This window comes from Carcharodon carcharias, chromosome 8, assembly GCF_017639515.1.
Source record: "Carcharodon carcharias isolate sCarCar2 chromosome 8, sCarCar2.pri, whole genome shotgun sequence".
NCBI lineage: Eukaryota > Metazoa > Chordata > Chondrichthyes > Lamniformes > Lamnidae > Carcharodon > Carcharodon carcharias.
Genome location: NC_054474.1, coordinates 50,685,208 through 50,705,281, shown reverse-complemented (window position 1 = coordinate 50,705,281; position 20,074 = coordinate 50,685,208). Strand labels below are relative to the sequence as shown.

Here is a 20,074-nt window from a genome sequence, read left to right as displayed (position 1 = left end):
CCTCAGTAAGCAGCTGTTCTCTCTGGAGAATCTCGTTCTTCGGCAATTACCACTGAAAATTCGCTGGTCTGCCGCTGTCCATGGCTCCTAACCCTGGGCTTAGGACCTTTTACCTGGTGGGGCAAATCGCAAAATAACTCCCAGCGAACTCAAATTACCCTGTCATCCCAAATGCGTGCATGTGTATATTTAAATATACAAAATGTGCGCATGTGTAAAACTGGATGAAGTACCGCATTGATGTGGTGGTTTAAAAGGACCCTGGCTTTAATATATCATTCATGTTTGTGAAGTGCAAGTTCGTATCGAAGTGTTTTGCTAAATATTTGTGCATTTAATTTGGGAGAGAATCTGAGCACCACGTGAGCAACTCAAGGCACTTCTCGGAACTGTTTTTGTACAGACTGAGGCGAGGCTGCTGCCTGTCAATCGGCGTCATGTCCGCTCGATCTGTAAATCGAGCCGCACGTGGTTTGCTCTGTGTCCTGCAGCAGTCGGAACCCGAGTTGGGCAGCGACTGCTGTTATCTGTCTTCACTGCGAAACCTCTGTAGCTGTTTCTCGTACTTCTGGCGAAGTTCTTTTCTTATTGTTTTTCTTGCGTTATCTAGAGGGAACGGCGGGAAAAAAACAAAATATTGCAATGTCGACAAACTGCCATCAAAACAAAAGCTGCCCGATTCCAACCAAAGTCCTGCTGAAGGATTTGTCCCAGCTGCCTGACTTGTACAGCAGTACGCCAGGCGGCACCTTGTTCTCCACTACCCCTGGAGGTAATGTAACAAATGCCAGCAGCGACACGGACAGGCTGCACTTGTGTTCCGCTAGACGGGCAGTTGTCGTTACTTTCTGCCCGTTGAGTAAATGTTCACGAAGGGTTTTGAATCAATGTTTATGACAGGAGTTTTTATTCTTCTTTACTTAATATATCATAGTGTAGGGAAAGGCAAAAACAAAGCTTCGCGGGCTTCTGATCCTCCACCATCTCCATTTCTGGTGCAGCTCAATCTGTCCAATTTAGGTAGAATTCAACGTTTAAGCTCAGGATTTCTGTAACTTCAGCAATGTTCTTATGTTGATTTGATACAGGGCTGGTTGTTTGCACTGGTTCAAGCTCTCATCGCCCAGTATCACACGTCGCTTTGAATCACATGCAGAATCAGCCACCGGACGTAAATATTTTGAAACAGGAGGCGAACTTTGTTTATTTAGACCAGCGCTGGAACTGAAACTGAAGAGTCCTTCCTCGCTGCAAAGAAACACGCCAAGAACCGTTTACTTGATTAAAGATGTTTTTTTTAAGTTTTTTAGTGCTACTACTCCACCCGCTTATTCGACCGTAGGAAAAATCCTGGAAGCAAGTCAGTTTCACTTTTTGTACACTATCAATCAGCTAGATTTGGAGCTACACTGGTAGAAGCCAAGGAATGAGTAATATTCCGGTGTTCATTTGTAAACATGTAAATAAAAAAAGAACGGTAATCAGTGTCAGTGAAGTTTAGGTAGATCCGATTGAATTTTGATCAACAGGCTTCATACTGAATGGGCTAGAAGCACATTACAATTTAAGGTAGTTTATTATCCATGGCAACTGGTGGGACGATCACACGCAAGATCAATGGAAGTACTGTACTGCAATGCCACTACACTGCTATTCTCAGTTCGATTGCGTTGTCAAGGGTGGATTCAGCTATGTTCAAAGACCTTGCAGTAATCTTTGCATTGTGCAAATTTTGCAAATGGTTGGAACTTGAGGCTTGCATTTCACCATGCAAGTTAGATCCATGCAAAACCAGTCTGGGACTAAACGTACCCCATGAAGACAGCTAATGAAAATTAGATTACAGTGCTGAATTTCATTGCAGTATTTTATCTGAGAAGTGTGGCTTATTGAACAGTTTTGAACATGTCTTTCAGATTTTTATTAAATTTAGATTATTTGAGGTTGCCAAGATTTATCTGTGCATAATCCACTTGTACAAAGATGGTGCCCCAGGAGAATAAGAAGAAAGTAACTACAGTACCTGATGTGATCCTGTTAATTGGGTTTAATGTTGCAGTATGTACAGAAGTATGGGCAAACAATATGCAATATTCAGTATTGGCGTTCATACTGTTGGAAGGTTCTTGAAACTTTGAGAGGGAATGATGTAGATTCATGAGGTTAAAGTACAAAGGAAGACTTGGAACTTTTTCCTTAGATCAAGCTGATTATGGAACAAAGTGATGCAAATGTTTACATTATGATAGTACCGAATAGAAAGTTTCCAATCGTTAAGGGTCTAGAATGAAGAGGCATAGACACAAGATTAAACAAGAAATTTACAAAAGCAATTGAGAAACCTCATTTATACAAGGGGTTGGGCTGTGGAATTCACAACTAGTTGAGGCAGTAATTATGACATTAAAGATTAAACTAGAATTTGGATGAGAGAAAGTGGAGAAAAGGGCATATAAATGCAATATACTTGCTTAGAGGATAAATCTGGTTTGGTCAAATGACCTTAATCTATGATAAAAGCAAAATACTGCAGATGCTGGAAATCTGCAACAAAAAAATAGCTGGAAAAACTCAGCAGGTCTGACAGCATCTGCGGAGAGAAATACAGTTAACGTTTTGAGTCCGTACGACTTCATCAGAACCGAGGATATATAGAAATAAGGTGAAATATAAGCTGGTTGAGGGGGCTGGGACAGGTAGAGCTGGATAGAGGGCCAGTGATAGGTGGAGGTAAAGAAGAGATTGCCAAAGATGTCATAGACAAAAGGACAAAGGGGTGTTGATGGTGGTGATATTAGCTAAGGAATGTGCTAATGGGGACATTAAGGGTAGAAAGCAGGACGAGCAAGTGACAGCCCTATTTTTGACCTTAATCTATGTTGTAACTTCCATCAGTTTCTATATGTATTTCTATGTTACCACAGATTTTGGCCTTTTGCACTGTTATTTTTTCAATTATTACATGTGGGAGAGGGATTCAAAAATGAAAAAGAAAAATTTGCATTTATAAAGCGCGTTTCATATCTTCAGGATGTCCTAAAGCTCTGTGCAGATGGTGAAGTACTCTTGAACTGTAGTCACTGTTGTAATGTAGAGAAATAACTGGCACAAGTTAATTTGGTTCAGGTAGATTTTAACATTTTTCACTTTGTGATATGTTTTTGCTTGATTGAGTCTGAATATAACACTGCATTTTAATACATATTTTTGCAATTCACTTCAAAACATCGTAAATGATTGTGCATAACTTGAAGTTAACAAATTAACACAATCAAACAAAGTGAAAGGCAGCCCCTTAAAAGGAAACTGCAAAAACAGACAACATTCAAAGGAAACTTACCAACATCAAATCAAAATGTGATCAAAAGTGCCATGTAACTTTGCCTCCCATGCAATCTTTTTGTACATAAAAATTTAGATTACATTCTGCTTACGGTCAAGGGTCAAATTTCTCCTTGATCTGATTTGAAACTTATTATTTAAGACCAGTAGCAAGTAGAAATTAGACTGGCTATTAGATACTCAGAATTTTATTAAGTATTATTGATTTGCAAGATTAACTTTCTTCAATCTAAAACAAAAAAGAAACTGGCACAGAAGTTCATAATCTCAGAAAATTACAACTTGTAGTTATACCGACATGAATATAGATCAAACCTCAAATTGAGCACTATTCCAACGACCGCTCCAATTTACAACAGGAAAAAAAGTTTTTAATCCTGTGGTCTGTATAGGAACCATTAGAGTAGCTAGGTTAACATTTTTCCATGTATACAATGGTTGAATCAATAATCCACAAAGCACTAGATAAAAGCAAAACACTGCAGATGCTGGAAATCTGAAACAAAAACAAAAATTGCTGGAAAAACTCAGCCGGTCAGACAGTATCTGTGGAGAGAAAGAGTTAACGTTTCAAGTCCAGATGACTCTAAGTCATCTGGACTCAAAACATTAACTTTTTCTTTCCACAGATGCTGTCAGACCTCCTGAGTTTTTCCAATAATTTTTGTTTATGACTCACAAAGCACAAACCTGCTAAGCATTGAATTTCATTCACTAAGCATTAGATTACATTCTGCTTACGGTCAAGGGTCAAATTTCTCCTTGATCTGATTTGAAACTTATTATTTAAGACCAGTAGCAAGGAGATTATTTAATTCTGAAATAACTGTGCAATGAGGATCCTGGAACTATCCTACTGGAAAATTCAGTGGAAAATATTCAATGTAAAGGTCATCTATTATTTGTGTTATAGTTTCATTTAAAAAAGCCTAGCTTAAAAGTGTGTATCTGTGGGGAATATATGTGACTAATTAACGAGAAGCTGTTCACTTTTGCTTTTCTGAAGCCATTTCTTACTTTTTTCACTGGAATAAAAAAGCAGACGTTCTGATAATTACATTGGACATAATAATTAATTCATGGTTTAAAATTAAATTTAAAATAAATTTAAAACTTTGGACTATTTATGTATCTTTCTTCCAGAAAAATTTCAGTTGTCTCTGGTAATTTGAAGATTGGAGTAAACCACTTCTATAAAGATTAATTGTATACCCATTTAAAATTATTGAATCAATAGCACTTGCGAGTGTAAATTTGAGGATAATTGTCACATTATTTATCATTAACCGGTTTTCTATTTTTCTTGTCTAGTAGCGATATAGTGGTAAATCAGAATAAGTTATTCTGTTCTGATGCAAGGAAAATTAGCTGCCAAAATGCTCTGAAATTCTTGGCATTTAGTGTTCCCTAGCTTTCACTTTTAGCTAGGGGTTAACTGAATCAACCGTTCATGTACAAGTGTAACAATTGATTCACCAGCTATCAGGAATTATAAGCTTGTGGTTAGAGCCTGCTCTGCTGTACCATTGCTGTCATGAGATCAAAATGTCTGTGAAAATAGGACCTTTTACTTTAACCTGTTGTCTCACTTGCAATGCACAATTGCTCTTTGCACAGTAAGTGTATATGAAAAAGCAGAAACCTGTTTAATGCTTTGAGAGTTCACATATCATGAGTAAAGGTTTTAAACGTTGCAATGCTAACAATTCAGAGCAATGTTCAGGTCCCATCTTGGGTTATTACCAGTTTATTCAGACCCACCCTAAACCGCCTGTTTGTCTAGCTCATTTATCTTGTCAGTGTATAGATGTGAATTATGTAACATGAATTATAACACATGTGGCTGCAGGAACACCCTATTCAAAACACATGGCTTAGAAATCATGGATATATGCTGATAAGGTATATCTCATGAACTGTACTGATGACACAAGCACTTTTTGTTCTTGTTTTTCTCTCTCCTATTGCATGCAATGAAAATAGATTGCATAACCTGTTTCTGACTGAAGTTACAACAAGGTGGTTCATGTAGGTTCATTGACAAGCAAAGCATTTGAAAATTGTTTTTGTGCCATAATTTTTTTAAAATTTTGAAGTTAATCACATTAAATTGGACATTTAAAAATATTTTGTTAAGGGGTTATAATGTTTCAATTTTTTTAGTGAGTGAACATGTGTGTTTTCACTTAATGGTCAGGAGCCTAGAGTAGTTTCTTTAAAAACTATGTCATGTGATAGGGATTAATAGTTGGAGAATGGATGTTTTCGTGCCAATTGGCCCTTTAGTCATTCAGATGTTGGCCCTCCATTGCATCTTAGAGCACACATTGTGAGATCTTTACCAGATCATTATTTTTTAAATTCCTCTGTGAAAATTAAAGGGCATTAATTTCAGGTAAACTTCAGGTAAGCATAAGGTCAAATGTTGAAACTTGCATCAAAATATAAATTTTGTCATTTGTGACTGACAAAAGTTTCTGGTACACAGTTCCTCTGCTTCTGTCTCCTCAAATGAAAAGAAAACTTTGCTAAATCCTTTTACGCTTTCATTAGACACTGTCTCTGTGAAGCTCAAAATCACCAACAGGGTTGTGCAAGTTCAATGCAATGACAACCTTCCGATTTTCCATTCCACCTCTTGGCCCACATTCAGCCAGTGTCTCAGTTGAAAGGTGAAAGTTATAGTTGGGGCTGTGTGCTGAACTTACCTCAATCCATTACGTAGTGCCGAGCTAATATTCCAGTCCACAGCTTCCATTTTCTCATTACATGCTGTTTGTATTAATTATAGCTGTTAAAATTGCAAACAGAAACAGGAGAGAGGTTTAGGTTTATAATAAACATTTTGTACAACTTTTAATTGTTTAGTAATTTTAATAATAAATTTCATGAATAGATTGGATAAACTGGGATTGTTTTCCTTCAATAAGAAAGGTTTGAGAGGAGATTTGATAGAGGTGTTCAAAATTACAAGGGTTCTGGATAGAGTAGAAAGAGCGAAATTGTCTCCTTTAGTAGAAGGGTTGGTAGCCAAAAAGCACAGGATTAAGGTGTTTTGCAAAAGACCTGAAAACAACATTAAAAGCATTTTTATGCAGAAAGTAGTTACAACCTGGAATGTGCTGGACTTAAGAGGATGGTGAAAACAGATTCAATCCTGGCTTTCAAAGGAAATTGGATAAGCACCTGAAGAGAGAAAATTGCAGGGCTCCTGGGAGAGGGCAAGGGAGTGGGACCAACTAAGTTGCCCTTGGAGAGAGCTGGCCAAATGGCCCCCTTTTGTGTTGTAACAATTGTATGACTCAATTAGTATGATGGCTGATCAGGAATTTCTGATTGTGCTGAAACCTATATTTGATACCTTGAGTTAACAGGCAGTTGAATAGAGCATTACGTTTTGACAGATAACCTTCCTGATTGTCAGTCCTGTTTATATATTTCAATTCTGTGTATTTACTGATAGTTGCTACTGGAATAAAGGACAGCAGTTCATGCTTTTAATGTCTAGGTCAAATGCTTTAGTCAAATGATGATGCATTCTCACTTGTACCAACTAATTAATACAAACTGCATGTAACGAGGAAAAGGACTACCTTTCAGCATGCCAACCAAGTACTATTTATATCATCAGACCTTCCTTTGCAATTCTGAATAATAACACTAAATTTTACATGTAGCTGTGTACATACTGTAATTTTTCTTTCTGCAACATTTGTAATCTTGGTTCATCTACTAACTAAATATTTCTGATTTAAATGTGCAGACTTTGGAAAGTTTCAAGATCCAGATTTTTTCAATTTTCAAGATTTGAGACCAGAGCTAGATCAACCATGATCTTATTGAATGTTGGAGCAGACTCGAAGGGCTGAATGGCCTACTCCTAAGACTTATGTGGTTCAGTGCTGACTTCCTGAGTCAGAAAGTTGTGGGTCCAAATTCCACTCTGAAACTTGGGCGAATAATCTAGACTGATATTTCAGAACAATACGTAGGGACTGCTATGTTGTTGGATATGCTGTCTTTTGGATGAGATACTTAAGCAGAGGCCTCAGATCCTTGGCACTTGTTGAAGGAAAACAGAGTCATCCTATTAGCTGGTGAACATTCCTCCCTCAACCAACACTGGAAACAGATTAAGAAGTCATTTATCACTCATCTTCTATTTTGCCCCCATAATAATAGTGACTGTCACTTAAAAAAATAATTTATTGACATTAGGCCAACCTGAGGTTGCAAGCGTTATATAATTGAAAGTTGTGTCTTTACTATTAGCATCAATGTCTCTGTGTAAGGCAAGAGTGAAGAAATCTATAGGAGTTCCTTCTCATAATCCAGGTTTGCAGATAAGGAATGACTCTGGCCATTGGGTAGGTGGTTAGGGAAGGGGGCGGAGGCAAGTATTTCTATCAAACTATAGCCTGCATCACCAGGAGTGTCACAATAAGTGATCAAAATTGGAAGAGAGAAAATCTAAATACTGTCCTGTTTGTCGCCCAGGAACACGAATTGTCTATGGCCGCAAATTCCTGCTGGAATGCAGAAATTCTCCACTTGCTCGGACACCTCCGTCCTATCTTCCTCAGATCCCAGGTGTAACAATGCCTCAACACTCAACCCTAGCTAAAGTTGAAGAACTGAAAGAACTTGAGACAGAGAAAGAAACTCCAGGTAAGAATTAATATCGTATAAGGTTTAGAGGGAAATAGCAGGAGACCGTTTTTAAAAACTCTGATCACATTTAACTTTACGGAACATTTTGGTGTTCTTTAATTGCAATTTTAAAAAAAGTCTTATTAAACTTTATTGAAAGAGAAACAAGAAGATGACAGAAGATACAAAACAACAGAAGACCAGAGAAAATTTAACATCAACCATACATCCAGGCAAATCAAACAGCATTTTCCAGACTCTGTTCACAAGATAAATTCAGGTGAAAATTGTCCTTCAGTCGGTTTGATCTCATCTTTCTAGAACACCAGCCCTACTGTCTTCCCAAGACGTTCAGTTAACTCTTAAGTAATTCCAATGTGTTTGTCTCAAGTCAGTCCATTTCGGCTATTAATCAGCCTATGTGTAATAAATGCTTCCTGCCATTTGTCCTAAATGTACCCATCACAACTGAGAACCTGCACCCTCTTGCAATCCTGGCAAATTTGAAAGCATTGCTTTGAGTTTCTTGATCCTGTTAAGTATCTTTTATTCCCCCTGAATCATCCCTACATGAGACTGAAGTACCCCAGCTTATGTTCCTCTAAAGCTGTTTTCTGTGATCAGCCTGATTTCTCTTTTTCACTGTTGTTGTGATCCCCATGGAATCCAACAAACCAAAGGAATCAAATTTGCCGAACAGCCCCAGCGAAAGTCAAATCGACAAGATTTCACTTTTTTTATTTTTAACAATTAAACAAAAATCAACACAAACTAATTGTGAGTGAACAGATACATCACAGACAACATATATTATAAGTTACTCATTAAATAGGAGACACAACAAAGATTGATCTCACGGATTTACTGGGAAGCCTGTCTGCATACATTGCACTAATTTCAGTCACCCAGTGCTCTTCAAAGCTCTGGACTTCCTCAGAATTCCAATTCCTTTTCTTCAAAGATTTATCCACCAATTCTCCGAGAGGAGCTCCCAACCAAACTGAGTTCCACGGATAGTCTTCGCCAAAATGGTGCACTTCTGCAGAACCTCTTCAGCTCTGTTCACGACAGCCTTGATGGTGTGGATTCACCAGAATCATCATTATCTGAACCCCCAGTAACAGCCCTGTGTATACTGTATGACTGCTTCTGGTCAGTTACTTCCTATAAAAATAACTGAAGCAGCGACAGTAATCTTATTTCCTTTTGGATTCCATTCCCAAATCCAGTCTTTGTGTTCATTTTTTTTGCAACTGTGCCTCAAATGTGATCATGTGGAGCTGTTTCTTGCACCAGTTGAGGTCACATGGGAAGAGGTGATGTGACATACGCACTTTATCAGAGGCTGGGCCAATGTCTTGTCAGCTGTGAAGCCCAGCAACACCTAGTTCCCCCCAACCCCCCAAAACTAAAACATTGGGTGGTGCAGAATGCTGAAGTCAGGCCAGAGTGAGGGGGTCAGGTTTCCAGTGGGACTTGCTGCTTGTGATTTCAAACAGCATGGAAAGCAGGAGCAGTACCCAGTCCTGACTGCGCAGCAATCCAGGAGCTGAGCCAGTCCCTTCTGATTCCCTCCTGTACATTTTCAGCTTTTTCTGCAGGCTTCACACTCTGCCGCCAGGCCCAGGAAGCAATACCAGTCATGCTCCCACTTAGCCCCCGCAAACCGTTGATTCCATCACACTATCTGAAGAGCCCCTTTAAATTGAGGTGACCAAAATACTGAGCACTACCTTTTTATCTCCGCCACTGAAGGTTGGTGAAGGTAATGTTTTAACACCTGTTTGTCTACAAACAGAATATCTCAAAAACTAATGAACGTATTTCAATAAAACTTATGTAGAATAGGGTATGATACAAGGAGGAACTGATTAGTTTTGGCAAATTTGCAAACCCGGATCCTAGAGTTCTTTAAAGGATTTGTTAACATTGGGAGTGAGGTCAAATTGACTTTTTTTTAGAATGTTGCTGATTGTTTTAGAATGTTGTGGATTGTCTCAGCTGCTGTGGTGGAATTTGTCACAGCTGTCAAAATGTGAGCAGAGTTTTCAGAGCAGGTTGTTGGATGTGGATTGACCTGCCAAGTATTAATGACCATGAAGCTATCATTCATTGTTGTAAAAGCCCATCTGGTTCACTAATGTCTTTCAGGGAAGGAAATCTGCCATCCCTTAATTGGTCTAGCCTACATATGCTTCCAGACTGACAGCAATGTGGTTGACTTTTAACTACCCTCTGAAATGGCCTAGCAAGCCACTCAGTTCAAGGGCAGTTAGGGATGGGCAATAGATGCTGGCCTTGCTATTGAAGTCCACATCCCATGAAAGAATAAAATAAGCCTCCTCAGTGAGATGGAAGCTCTTAACAAAAAGATTTTTTCTTTCAACTTTGTAGTTACAAAGCATCAATGAGGCAGGGAAAAGCCCCATAGAAGAACTGCATAATTGTAATAATGTTGAGTTAACATAGCGTGGCAGAGCTTTTCGCTCTACTGAGTGCCCACTTCAATTCACTTGTTTGCTATGTTTGTTCACAATGTGAACATTGCTGGCAAGGCCAATATTTATTGCTTATCAGTAATTGCCCTTGAGAAGGTGATGGTGAGCTGCTACCTTGAACTGCTGCAGTCCATGTGGTAAAGGTACACCTACAATGCTGCTGGCGAATTCCAGGATTTTGTGTCAGTAACAATGAAGGAAAGGATGGTATGTGGTTTGGAGGGAACTTGCAGGTGGTGGTATTCTCATGTCTCTGCTGTCCTTCTGGGTGGTTGAAGTTGGGGGTTTGGAACGGACTGTGATAGGAGTCTTGATGAGTTGCTGCAATGCATCTTGTAGATAGTTCACACTGCTGCCACTGTGCACTGGTGGTGGAGGGAGTGAATGTTGAAGGTGGCGGATGGGGTGTTATTCAAGTGGGCTGCTTTGTCCTCAGTTGTGGCCTGACAAGGTCATTGCACAGCTTCAGCTTGACATTTGGGGATTTGAACTACATGAAGAAGAGCACAATACTTCATTGTTTGATGATTAAAAGTTAGGTCATAGAATGAAACTTCTATGGGCAGTGTCAGGCTCTCAAGCATTGTGTACAAAGTATAGCTGGCGTTAGGCATCAAGTGACTGATTAATAAGAACCACTGTAAAGGTCACCTTGTAAATTAAATAACTACGAAATCAGTTCTAATTTTAGCATGATCCAAAGTTCTCTGAGCAAGACAGAGATATGAGGAAGCCTTTGGATTGTCATGAGAAGGACCCAACCATGGGGATGAACTTGTAACTTTCTTTCATGTATGAAGGGATCCCAATATGCACTATTGGACAATTGGTACTCTTATCTCAAAATTTGATGAATGATAATGGATATTTGATCCTGAAGGTCGTCACTTTGGGAAAATAATTCTATGAAATGTATAAATGCCTCCCACTGGCCTTCTGCCTTACACTGTGACAGTTTCTGTTTTGGTTAAATAGCACACCAGCGTGCCTATAAAAAGATAATGTAAACTTTATTATTAAATCATTGCCTTCAAGTAACTGGTGTACACCCACAGCATATTCAGTGATAATGCTATTGTAGTTTCTTCAGTAAGCAGTAATAGGTCTCTAATGTTCACAACACAACCAGTTGCAAAAAGAACTAAATATTTGATAAAAATGCAATAATACATTTAACTTTATAAATTAGTATGTGCCAAGTACAAAGGTCACTAATTTTATGCAAGTTACTTCTTTATCTTCTAAATCGTGCAAGTTTACTAAGCGTTAATCAGTGGCAGTTGGTCTTAACAGGTTAACAATAAAGTAAAAATTATAAGTTTGCTCTGGTACTTCAAAATTACAGATGAACCAAAGCTAGCTCTTATATGTGTAAAGTTACATACGCAAGAGCCACATGATGAATACAGGGGTGGATATTCGACAGGCCACCCCAACTACTGAAATATCTATAATTGGCAGCGATTCACAATGCCAGTTTTACTCTCAGGTAGCAAGTTAAATACCTGTCCCTTAATCCTTTGTGAATGTCTCTCTTACCTGTCACAACCTAAAACCTGAAGAAATGTTTGCAAAAATTGCCTGTAAGATGAGATGTTTTTGGGTGAAAGGTGAAAATGCTAGAGCAGGTCAAATTATTACTGCAGTTTTAGAATTTGTGATCAATTCAAATATTTAAAGAAAAGTATGACTGAATCACGTGCATCTTTTTCTTAATCCAATGGGAAAGTGCATTTTTATGATCCACTTCAAATCAGGACAGTAAAATAAACGGAGTTTTCTTCACAATTTGCTACTGGTCTATTTTCTTGTACAATAAACAAAAACAAATTGAAAATTGTAGTTCATACCTGAGGAGCTTATATGCAAATAAATAAATCCAGTGAATAATTAGCATAACTAGATATTTAAATTGCAGTGCAAGTTAGTGATTCCACTTTATCAAAAATATATGCAGATGTAGTTGTAACTGTAGACACGGAGACAAATATTTTTAGTGATTATAACCATGCTTCTACAAAAAGGTTTAAGTGAAGTGATTATTGATTCTCCAATTGCGCTGAGGATCTTGGTTGATTGCTCCTTGGAGAGGTGGGCGGATGGGAGAAATATGTTTCAAAAATAGGCATTCCATACCAGACCATGTTCCAAGCATAGCTCCAGTCAGTAGGCAATCAGCATTGGCAATACTCAGCCCTCTCCACTTTGAGTCTGAAAGTGTAGTTAGAAAAATATTAGTAGGATGGATTCCCATCAGAGCTAACAAAATACTACTGCTCGGTTCAAAGCTGTCACATGTTGAAAATTTGGCAGCGCTATGATGCAGATCTAAAACCTTAAGGGTGTGGGGAACACAAATACAAACTAAGCTTACGATCTCTCGCACATTTCAAATCACTGAACAATAACAACAACTTGTATTTATATAGCACCTTTTAAAGTAATAAAACATCCCAAGCTGCTTCACAAGAACATGATCAAACTAAATTTAGCACCAATCCACATTAAGGATCTATTGGGTCAAATGACCAAAAGTTTAATTAAAGAGGTAGATTTTAAAGGAAGAAAGAGAGGTAGGGAGGCAGGGAGGTTTTGGGAGGAAATTCCAGAGCTTAGGCTCTTGGTACGGCCACCAAGGTGGAGTGACTAAAATCCAAGGGGCCAGAATTAGAGGAGGGCAGATATTTCGGAGGGTTGTGGGTCTGAAGAAGGTTACAGGCCTAGGGAGGAATGAGGCCTTGGAAGGATTTGAAAATAAGGATGAGAATTTTAAATTGAGACGTTGCTTAATCGGGAGCCAATGTTGGCTCGTGAGCACAGGGCTGATGGGTGAATGGAACTTGGTACGAGTTTGAACATGGACAGCAAAGTTTTAGATTATGTCAAGATAACGGAGCGTAGAATGTGGGAGGCAGGCCAGGACTGTGTTGGTGTAGTCAAACCTAGAGCTAAGAAAAGCATGAATGAGGATTTCAGCAGCTGATGACCTGAGGCAGACAGAGTTGAGCGATGTTACAGAGGTGGAAGTAGGCAAACTTAGCGATGTTATAGATATCTGGAAGCTTAATTCAGAATCAGATGTGACATCAAGGTTATGAACTGTCGGTGTCATCCTTGGACAATTGCCAGGGAAAAGAATAGTTGGTAGCTAGGGAATGGAACTTATGGTGGGGACTGAAGACAATTTCTTTCGTCTTTCCAGTATTTTGTTGGAGGAAGTTTCTGCTCATCCAGCAGTGGATGTCTGCAAGGATGTCACAATGTTGCCTTTGTAAAGATTTGTAACATTCAGGTGATAGCCCTGGCACCAAATTAATGCATGCATTGGTTAGCTAGTCTGACAATCTAGAGACAGTAGAGGGATCAAGAGAAGTGGTGGTGAGCTAGAGCTGTGTGTTGCCAGTGTACATGTGGAAACTGATGCTGTGTTTTTGAATGATGTCAGTGAGAGGCAGCATGTCGTTGTAAAATAGGAGGAGGCCAAGAATAGATTTTTGGAGTTCACCTGAGGCAATGGTGTGGGTGCGGGAAGAGAAGCCATTGTAGGTGATGCTTGTGGCTATGATTAGATAGATAAGAATGTAGCCAGGTTTGAGCAGTCCTAACTTGCTTGGTGGGGGCATTGGGGGACACAGGAGAGAAACTAGAGAATGATGAGAGTTCAGGGCTAGAACTGGGGTGGGGGGGAGGGGCCATGGAAGAAGTTTGGCCTAGTGGCTAGGTGAAGGGAGTTGAGCGGCAGAAGCAGCTGAATGCTGAAAAATTTGTTTTCTTTTCTCTGATGCTAGTACTAATTCTGTATGTATTCTACATATTAGCAAGAAAGTTAATGTTTTTAAAAATGAAACATGTTCTGCCAATCATCTTTAAAAACTTTGGTGTAGCATATTTCAGTCATACCTTTAGTTATTTGTAGTTTTTACACTTGTGACTGTCACATGAATCGAATGATTTCATATGACCTGTAACCTTGTTTTGAAGTGCTTGGCTCTCAGAGTCATGAGGAAAGGTTAAAGTCTGAAGTTTGATATTTATAGTGGGTGTGTGATCCGTAGCCTGTACAGTAAACATTTCAAAACTGCTTATTGTACCTGTGAAGTTAAAATTTAACAGACTTGTGGCAGTCAATCAGGATGTTAATATTGCTACTTTGCTTGGTTCTACAAATGGCCACTGTGCTTCAATAGGAAGTTGATAATACCAAGCGCAAGCCCAAGTGTAATTGTATATCATCTTTAACATAGTAAAATGTCCCAAGGCTCTTCACAAGAGTATTATAAATCAAAATTCGGCACCTCTCCACATAAGGAATATTAGAACAGTTGGCCAAAAGCTTGGCCAAAGAGGTAGGTTTTAAGGAACATCTTATGGAAGAAAAGAGAGGTAGCGAGGCGGAGAGGATTAAGGAGAGAATTCCAGAGCTTAGGATCTTGGCCGCTGAAGCTGCCAGTTGTAGCCTGATTAAAATCCAAATGCCCAAGAGGTCAGAATTAGAGGAGCATGGATATCTGGCTATCTTGTAGGGCTATGGCTGGAGGCAGTTACAGAGCTTGAGGGCCTTGGCAGCTGAAGGCATGGCCACCAGTGGTAGAATGTTGAAAATTTAATGCTTAAGAGACCAGAATTGGAGGAACATTGATATCTTGGACGGTTGTAGGGCTGAAGGAGTCTACAAAAATAGGGCGGGACAAGGCCGTGGAAGGATTTGTAAACGAGTTTGAAATTTAAAAATGGAGGTGTTGCTTAACGAGGAACCAATGTAGGTCAGCTAGCTCAGGGATGGTGGGTGAAAAGGACTTGGTGCCTGTTAGTAACGTACTGGCAACAAAGTTTTGGGTGACCTCAAGCTTGCTGAGGGTAGAGCTTGGAAGTCAGCCAGGAGTGTCTTAGAATAGTCAAGTCTAAATGTAATAAAGGCATGGATGAGGGTTTTAGCAGCAAATGAGCTGAGACCGGGGCTGAGTTATTATAAGGTGGCAGTAGACAGTCTTAGTGATGGCACAGATATGTAGTCAGAAACTCCACTTGGGTCAAATATGACACTATTGTTGCAAACAGTCTGGTTTAGCATCAGACAGTTGTCAGGTGAGGTCAGGGGCGAGGGAATGGAGACTGAAAATACTGGCTTCAGTGTTCCCAGTATTTCTTGGAGGAAATTTCTACTCATCCAGTACTAGAAGTCGGACAAGCAGTCTGACAATTTAAAGACAGTGGAAGGGTCGAGAGAGGTGGTTTGAGGTGAAGCTGGGTTTTAGCTTCCACATGCATGCTGATGTGTTTTAGAATGACGTTGCCAAGGTGTAGCATGTAGATGAAACACAGGTGTCCGAGGATAGATTCTTGGGGACACCAGAGGTAATGGTGTAGGAGTGGGAAGAGAAGCCATTGCTGGTGATTCCCTATTGTGACAGGATAGATAAGAATGGAACCAGGTGAGTACAGTCCCATCTGACTGAACGACAGTGGCGAGGCTTTAGAGCAGGATGGGGTGGTCAGCAGTGTCAAAGGCTGCAGACAGGTTAAGGACAGATTGTTTATCTTTGTCACAAACATCTGAGAGTTTGTTAAGATCCATTTCTGTTAAGAGCTGTGACAGGAACAGAAATCTGATTGAAGGGATTCAAACATGGAATTCCAGGAAAGATGGGCATAAGTTTGGAAGGTGACCAAAGCAAAAGTCTTATTTTCATGTAAACTTGGTATTTCTTTGACCACCCCTTATCTGTCTGTAGTCTTCCTAGAGTGGTCACTATTTTAAAAAATTGTTCAATAATTTGCCAGACATTCATCTTTTCTTCGCATAAAATATTCTCTGGAAATTAATTCTTGAGTTAATTTGCAATTTTTTTCTGATGACAGGAATGCCTTTCTCGTAATTACAGATGACACACAACAACACTTTGTGCAAGGAATCTGATTTTTAAAGAAGTATTACCACTAAATCTTTCCAACTCATTATAAAAATGAAAAATTCTCAATGTAGTAGTTTTAATATTGCTGTAAACTACTCTCAGTGGCTCAAAAGACCAGTATACAACCCAGATTGGTACTTAGTCATAGAAGCGTCCAGGGTGGTTCCCTGATTATGATCACTGAGGATCAATTAGGTTAGGAGTAACCACTGTGTGATTGGGCTCAGTGTCCGCTGGATAGGGTAAGAGGGGAAAATGGCCAGGTTTCCTACTCCTGATTGCTATACAGTGACCATGTCGAAAAGTACATAGGTGTGAACTTGAAAGCAATAGTCAGGAAGCTATTTAAGGGCAAGTATGAAGAGCAACCCATGGGAGGAGGAGGTACCAAAGAGTGATCAATTCCAGTGGAATTAACCTAACAGGAATATAGGCAGAAGAGAAAAGGGACATAATTGAGGGGCGAAAATCAAAACAAAGTCCATCAATTGTTTTTTAGAAAATGTCATTAATGCATTGGGACTTGGAATAATGGTGGCCACAATTGATATAATTTTGAAAACTGTTTCAGTGCATTTTGTGTTCTTGAACTGCCATCTAATGAAAAGGTGATATTTTGCAGTTAGTATTTTTAATTTGCTGGACGGGTTTTATCTTATAATTGGGTTATCTACAAAATAATCAGTAAACTTTAAGATATTCCTAAAGCAAACAAATGTTGCATCCTGAGAGTTCTTCATTCTGGTGTCCAATAGGCAGTTGATTTTTTAAAAAAAAAGCTATTTTAACTGAGGACAATGATGCTTCTGCTTATGTTCATCAACCAAAGAAAATATGTTGTTTGATGTACTGTAAAGATTTGAATTAGGTGGTGAGCTGATGCTTATAATAGTGTGCTATCCAGCATGAAACATATATTTTATTCAAACAAGACATTATGTAAAACAAAATTGAGAATGCAATATTTGAATTTCTGCGGTTAAGTTCAACCATTTACAGAGATGGAGATATAATAACTATCCCTTTGACCTGAAAAAAGTGAGGATTTTGAGCTAAAAATGCCATTTGTATAAATGTAGTCTGGAAAGTCAGTGCTCCCCAAAAATATGTTGTTTGAAAGATTGAGGCAAATGGAATTAAACTTTCTTTTGAAAACTATGCAATGGAGCAATTTCATGCAGCCCACTATTGTGCCACTTTGAATGTAGTCCTCCTTGTCATTTTAAAATATTTGAGTCAGTGAGGTTAAGGCTTAAGGACTGGCTTCAAACCAAGAGTAGCATACTAATCTTGTCTTGTTTTCAATTTCTAGCTGATGATGCTCAGTTTGAAATGGATATTTAAACTCCCACCTGGAAGAAGAGGATTATTCTGTTGACAGAAGCACTTGTGTTTATCGAAGAGCAATACATTATCCTGAAAAGTTGTGAAGCTGATGCCCTCAGCGGTGCGAGTGTAACCCATTGTACATTCAATGATTTTACAGGTTGGGGAAGGGATGACTAAATTGGTGCTTGTTTTTTTTTCATGCTGGTTTTCTGCAGGAAGTTTTGTAAATTTGTCTTTTGTTAAAATTTTAATGGTTTACTACTTTAATCCAGATACAGTGGCTATCTTGGTCTTTAATTACAACTTACTGGCTTTATAAGTTATTAACTGACTGTAAAGGAGCCAGTGGCCCAGATCTTCTTGCAGCAATGAGTTTGGTGACATGCACGGTCTAGTGTGCCAGTCTCATCCATGCTTTTGTGCAGTTCTAATTAATATGCTGCAGTGGGCATAGCAGCGAATCAGAAGCTGCCCAGCGAGTGGGCAATGTACTGATCCTGCTGTTAATGGTGCAATTTCTTTGTTATGGTGGTAATTGAACTGCTGAACTCAATAGGGGTGCTACATTATACCTCCTCGTTGTAACCTAAATTCTGATGTAAACTATGTTTATGCATGTAAAACTGTAAATAAATAAAGAACAAACTAGTATAGCTAGCACCTTTCACAACCTCAGGACATGCTAAAATGCTTTACAAATAATGAAATACTTTTAGAAACACAGTCACCATTGTACCATAGGAAACTCATTTGTAATATACTTGTCTCTGTTTCATTGGATCCTGCTGGGTTAGTGGCTTGGCAAGGGATCCTGCACAGTTGGTGGTTCAGTTGACGGGGTCCTTCTCATTTATGGGTTCCTCAATGGAACAATAAAATTCTTGGATGTGTCAGCTGCCATCTCTCCAAAATCAGATTTTATTCCTGATGTTTACATCCTGTTAAAATACTGATAGGGTTCCCATCCAACCCAAACAGTTGGGGGAAGGCAGTGGCAGAGTGGTATTGTCACTGGATTGGTAATCCAGAGACCCAGGGTATTGCTCTGGGAACCTGGGTTTGAACCCCACAAAACTTGAATTTCACCAAAAAAAAAATCTGGAATTAAATGTCAAATGATGACCACAAAAACCATTGTCAGTTGTCGGAAAATCCCATCTGGTTCACTAATGTCCTTTAGGGAAGGAAATCTGCCGCCTTACCTGATCTAGCCTACATGTGACTCTAGGTTAACTGTCCTCTGAAACGGCTTAGCAAGCCACTCAGTTGTATCAAACTGCTAAAAAGTCTGAAAGGAGACTGAACTGGCCAAGTCTTGCTAGACTGAGCTTGCGACACGTGCTGAGGGAACCAATGAGGGAAAAACATACTTGACCTTGTCCTCGCCACCCTGCCGGCCACAGATGCGTCTGTTAATGACATTTTTGGTAGGAGTGACCACCGCTCAATCCTGGCGGAGATGAACTCCTGCATTCACATTGAGGATATCCTCCATCATGTTGCATGGCACTACCACCATGTTAAATGGGATAGATTGCAAACAGATCCAGAACTCAACCCTGGGCATCCATGAGGTGCTGTGGACCATCAGCAATAGCAGAATTGTACACAACCATAACCTGTAACCTCACAACCTGGCATATCCCCAACTCTAGCATTACCATCAAGCCAGGAAATCAATCCAGGAGCAGCACCAGGCATACCTTAAAAAATAAGGTGCCAACCTGGTGAAGCTGCAACACAGGGCTACTTGCGTGCCAAACAGCATAAACAGCAAGCAAAAGATGGAGCGAAGCGATTCCACAATCAACAGGTCAGATCTAAGCTCAAACCAGTCACATCCAGTCATGAATAGTGGTGGAAAATTAAACAACTGGCAGGAGGAGGAGGAGGCTCCACAAATATCCCCATCCTTAATGATGGAGGAGTCCAGAACATCAATGTAAAAGATAAGGCTGAAATATTTGCGACAATCTTCGGTCAGAAGTGCTGAGTGGATTATCCATCTCGGCCTTCTTTGGAAGCCCCCAGCATCATAGATGCCAGTCTTCAGTCTGACAATATTCTAGCAATAGTACTGAAGACTTGTGCTCTGCATTTTGCTGCACCCCTAGCCAAGCTGTTCCAGTACAGCTACAACACTAGCCTCTACCCAGCAATGTGGAAAATTGCCCAGGTATGTCCTGTACACACACACCAGGACAGATATTCAACCCGGCCAATTACAACTGCATTGGTCTACTCTCGATCATCAGGGGTCATCAACAATGCTTTCAAGTGGCACTTGCTTTGCAATAACTTGCTTACTGACACTCAGTTTGGGTTCTGCCAAGGCCACTTGAC

At 39.5% G+C, this 20,074-nt stretch overlaps 1 protein-coding gene across 2 annotated transcripts; it reads left to right on the top strand.

Annotated features, from left to right (window-relative positions):
• Positions 1-456: 456 nt before the first annotated feature.
• LOC121280994 (eukaryotic translation initiation factor 4E-binding protein 3-like) lies at positions 457-18,401 on the top strand. Of its 2 annotated transcripts, XM_041193521.1 has the most exons (4): positions 457-772; positions 7,840-8,010; positions 8,153-8,272; positions 17,715-18,401. In XM_041193521.1, exons 1-4 carry the CDS (start codon positions 643-645, stop codon positions 17,744-17,746), a joined length of 453 nt encoding a protein of 150 aa, XP_041049455.1. In that variant the 5' UTR covers positions 457-642; the 3' UTR covers positions 17,747-18,401. The 2 variants fall into 2 exon arrangements, with proteins under 2 accessions (XP_041049455.1, XP_041049456.1); XM_041193522.1 differs by lacking the exon at positions 8,153-8,272 and having other exon boundaries at positions 462-772.
• Positions 18,402-20,074: the final 1,673 nt, after the last annotated feature.

Bases quoted from the DNA above. Each gene is read 5' to 3' on its own strand.
- LOC121280994 (XM_041193521.1), top strand. From the start codon at position 643: ATGTCGACAAACTGCCATCAAAACAAAAGCTGCCCGATTCCAACCAAA. The intron at 773-7,839 runs GTAATGTAACAA...TTTGTCGCCCAG, and splicing joins GTTCTCCACTACCCCTGGAG to GAACACGAATTGTCTATGGC. The intron at 8,273-17,714 runs GTGAAAATTGTC...TTCAATTTCTAG, and splicing joins TGTTCACAAGATAAATTCAG to CTGATGATGCTCAGTTTGAA.